Source organism: Amphiura filiformis, chromosome 1, assembly GCF_039555335.1.
Source record: "Amphiura filiformis chromosome 1, Afil_fr2py, whole genome shotgun sequence".
Lineage (NCBI taxonomy): Eukaryota > Metazoa > Echinodermata > Ophiuroidea > Amphilepidida > Amphiuridae > Amphiura > Amphiura filiformis.
In genome coordinates, this window is record NC_092628.1 from 68292734 (window position 1) to 68297127 (window position 4394).

At 38.2% G+C, this 4394-nt stretch overlaps 1 protein-coding gene across 1 annotated transcript; it reads right to left on the reverse strand.

Annotated features, from left to right (window-relative positions):
* Positions 1 to 1048: 1048 nt before the first annotated feature.
* LOC140162593 (cytochrome P450 2U1-like) lies at positions 1049 to 4043 on the reverse strand. The gene is made up of 4 exons (XM_072185858.1): positions 3818 to 4043; positions 2894 to 3224; positions 2007 to 2638; positions 1049 to 1284 (listed from the first exon to the last, which is right to left on the reverse strand). The coding sequence occupies exons 1-4, from the start codon at positions 4041 to 4043 to the stop codon at positions 1049 to 1051; spliced, it is 1425 nt and encodes a 474-aa protein (XP_072041959.1).
* Between the last annotated feature and the right edge of the window lie 351 nt (positions 4044 to 4394).

A 4394-nucleotide genomic window follows, 5' to 3' on the forward strand; every position in this document is an offset into this window, starting at 1 on the left:
ATTTTCTGAGTAATAAACCCAAAAAAGGGATGCATTCCACAAGTTAATGAAGCATGCGGCTGGAAATTTGATTAATTATGGGTTTATTACTCAGAAAATCAGACAAAAGAATGATGAAAGTTTACAACACAATACAATTCAACATCGATTTTTAAGCGGATTTAATCCACCCAGTTGAGCAGTAACAACACCAGTTTGGTGCAGACGGCACCCAGTAATGGCCGACTGATTTCTGACCATCACTTGGCTCGTTGTATTCTTCTAAAGAAATCTATAGACAAGCGATCTCGCGATCCTGTTTGATGTTACGCTTACTTTCAAGAAGGCGTGTGCAAGTTCTAATGCTGTGCGATTGAGCCCATATGGATAATGAATATTGAACAAGATTGGCAAACCTGTTTGAATTCAAAGGGTCGCCCAGGTTCAATTATCAGCAAAACGATAGGTGATCTAGACATGAAGATAAAACGAACAAATAAACAAGGAAAGCAAAGTTCAGCTGTCCTTGCACATGTTACAGAAATGTTGTCCTCCCTTTATCATGCTATAGTTCATTCTACAAATCATATACTTTGAAAACATGCTTAATTTATTGAACATTGTTAATGAGTTATGTACGTTTTACAAAAGTGTTGCTGTTTCAGCCCTCTTTACAATATAACCCAAGACCTACAAAAGTATATATGTGATATTTGAATTCTTCTACACGCTCGCTATGAATTGAGCAATGCATTTTTTGCTAAAGCTCACTACCATTCGCAAGATGCTGTGAACTACATTTTTCTTGCTGCTTCGACCAACAATACATCGTATACCCTTAATGGGGGGAGGGTGGTGCCGGAGCCTGCTCCCCTCTAAAAAAGGAAACAGAAACATTACGCCATTGTAACTAAAAGGGGTACCCCCGTCGGGCTCTCCCCAGAATGCTCAATAGAGGCACATTCTGCTCAAAATTTTAAGAGAGTAGCGAGTCGGAAAATTTGGAGTGGCCCCTTCAAAATGTGGATCGCCCCTGCATGGTCAGCTCTCAAGTCATTCACAGAATTTATCAAGCATTTGGAATGTATAAAAGTTGCATAATTATGTTTTTTAATAGTTTTATGATTAATCCCGCAAAATAGCTTCTATATAATAGTTGTGGGGGGGCATTAGTCGCACCAATAATTCCGTCGAAACATAGCATCGAGTCCTGCGGTTTCTTGAATGTGAAACGATGCAAAAGATGTGAAAAGAACAGAAACAGTTCCATTTTAGCAAGGTTCTCGCCGAGACAAACTCGTCGACCTGTCAAAAATAACAAATAATCATAATCAACATCAAGTATAAATTATAATAAATTATTATTAATATTAATGCGCATAATAATAGTTGGTAAATATAAGTTAATATGGTAAAATTCTTCAACACGAGACCATGTCTAGAGGTCCCATGTTAAAATCTCTGCTCATGTTTTTTTCTTGTTATTCTTTGGTCAACTTGGAGGAATGATTTGTGATCACGCTTAGATCCCAGTAAACAGCATGAACAGGTCAAATGAACTTATCAATCTCTAATTGTAATGCCACTTTGAGCCACAGTTCTCATGGTTCTTATGTATAAGCAATGCATGACACTTCGTTTACGTTATGTATTTTTGTAAATACTTGATCACCATAATAACAAATACAGGTTAACTCAAATAAAATTATGCATTTGTCGATCTCCTTTGTATAAGGGATGAAATCAAAACTTAACCGCCAGTTGACCGGCGATTGAAACGCGTTCCATTGTTTAGAACAATAGAAATCGGCTCCAAACGGATGGAACTGCCCGGAACCGGCGGTCGACCGCCGGTCGAGTTTTGATTGCATCACTAAATGTTCATGTGTTTCAAAGAGTCTTAGATTCGCTCCTACTTGTGGTGGAACATCTAATTTAAATTTCATAATATATCAACCGAATGACAGTGGATGTGCAAGGGGTTTGTGTTGCACAGTGTAAAGTCCCTATTTAGAGACGTGACTTACCTGCACTAAAAGGAATGTATTCATCTGGTTGGCTCCCAAGCCCATCGCCATCAAGAAATCTCTCTGGACGAAAAATATCTGGAGCATCCCATACCAGTGGATCATGATGAATGGCCCAAATGTTGGATATAATGATTCCATTCTTTGGAATGTTGTAACCGTGCAAGGTCGTGTCTTCAGCTGCGCAGTGAGGCACTCCTACGGGTACTATAGAGACAATGCGTTGAACCTCCATTAGAGTAGCCTCAGTGTAAGGCATGTGTTCCTTATCGCATAGTTTCGGCAAGCGGTTTCTCCCAACAACATTGTCAATTTCATGTTGAACTTTCCTCTGAATATCTGGATGTGCAATCATGTACAGCAACGCCCACCGAATTGTAGTGTTAGTGGTTTCAGATCCAGCGGCGAATATTTGCAATATTGTTGCTTGCAAGTTATTTACGGTTATATGAGAAGAGAGTCCGTTGGCTTCAGTTTGCTTGATTTCATTCAAGTAGACATCGATGTAATCTCGGAGATCTGTAGGATCAAACTGATCCTGGTGGTTATCGATCATGTGCCTGATATACTTCTTTAGCTGATGGGATATGCTGTAAATTTCTTTCTCTGTAGCAGATGCTAGGTTAAAATACCTGCAAGGTTTAAAAAGAAAGCCAGTGTTATTACTCTATTACGTAGTACAATACTCGAAATCATGAAATTGCCATTGGCTATGGGGCTTAATATTATAATAATATTGTTACTACTGTGATGATATTCTGTTTTTAATACAAACTACCTAAACTAATGTATGGCTATAATCTATTCCTGTCAGGAGGTCTGATATATGTGTTTGTTGGTAAAATCGAGTCAACGTTGTACTTAAATAACCTGCACAAGTTATTTACCTTAAAATAGGAATAAGTACTTCCGCAGAGCCAGACCCTGCAATCTCCAGTGTCCTATCTAAAAGGACTAACAATTCATGAAATGTCGTGTCTGAGTACTCAAATCTTTTTCCAAATATAACTGCACAAATGATATTGGAAACCGCATTTGCAAGAAGCTTTCTTGGATTAAAACTTTCTCCTTTGAAGGCCGATATCTCCTCACAGAGAGCACGAGCTTCGACTGAGATTTGTTCTTCAAAACTTCTTTTTCCGACACCTAAACTACGGAAGGTTGAGAGAGTAAATCGACGTTGATCCCTCCACGGATCTCCAGATGACCAAACCACGCCTTAAACATGTTAAAAGAAATAGGAAAATAGATCTCATAATGCTGTGTTTAGCCTTTTGTCTACATAAAAATAACACATTTTGTAAAGACGGAATGGCTGTTTTACGTAATAAATAACACGAACGTTTGGAGAAGATTTCAAACAAATAATAAAGACGACGATGAAATTGCATAAGTCGGGAAATATCCGCGTCGCAATGTTTTGTTTTTGGAATTTGACCTTAAAATGTACGACTTCGTGACATTATCATTCGAAATCCACAAAAGAGTATTTCAACAACATGGCCTCATTCTTTTTCTGGAGCTTTTGAACATGTATATTAAAGAGCTTCAACAATGGTTCGCTGGTAAATAGTAAAAACAGCCTTGGCGTTAAGAAGACTTGGGTGTCATATTTACGGATTCAGGCTAAATTCAAAATTGATATAAGATTGAATTGTGTCTATCAATCATTACACTACAATAATTACTCCAAGGGCTCTTTGATTTCTTATATTTTTTTATAATGATAGAGTGAATAACCTGGCCCTCTATAATTACGCAGAAATGATCCCGCCGCCTTACCAATAATGTTATTTTTTTATTTTACTCACCGTGTTCAGTACGTCCATGTGTACCTTCTCCTTTCTCTAAATTCTTGGTTCGTAATTTAAATGCAGGGCGATCTATGAGATACTGATTTTGAAAGGCTTCCCGAACACTCTGAGCGCTATTTAAAATAACCAAAAGCTGGCTACCTAAATAGAAACAGTAAACATCGCCGTAATATTTTGAAAGTTTCGCCATAAACTGATGCGGTGGTAGACCAGAGCGATACATAGAGATACCGAAATTGGGAAGACTACCCACGATAGGCCATCTCCATGGTCCAGGTGGTAGATTTCTCGTGCGACGAAACCACCATGAAATCAGCAGAAAAACAAGTGCACATACAATAATAGTGCGAGTATCTGCAAGCCAAAAGAACTGCTCTGTTGTTTTCAACATTTTCGGCTCTAATATTGGCAAGTCGTGTATTATTATGTCAGCACATAACGAGTGAACTGTGGACATGGTCCAAGGTTATGTATACATGATCTGACTATCCTTCAATGGTAATATTTGTATTCATAAAGATTACCATGATTATCGAGGGTTGAGAGCCAGAAAGCCTCAACTTACAATCACCTG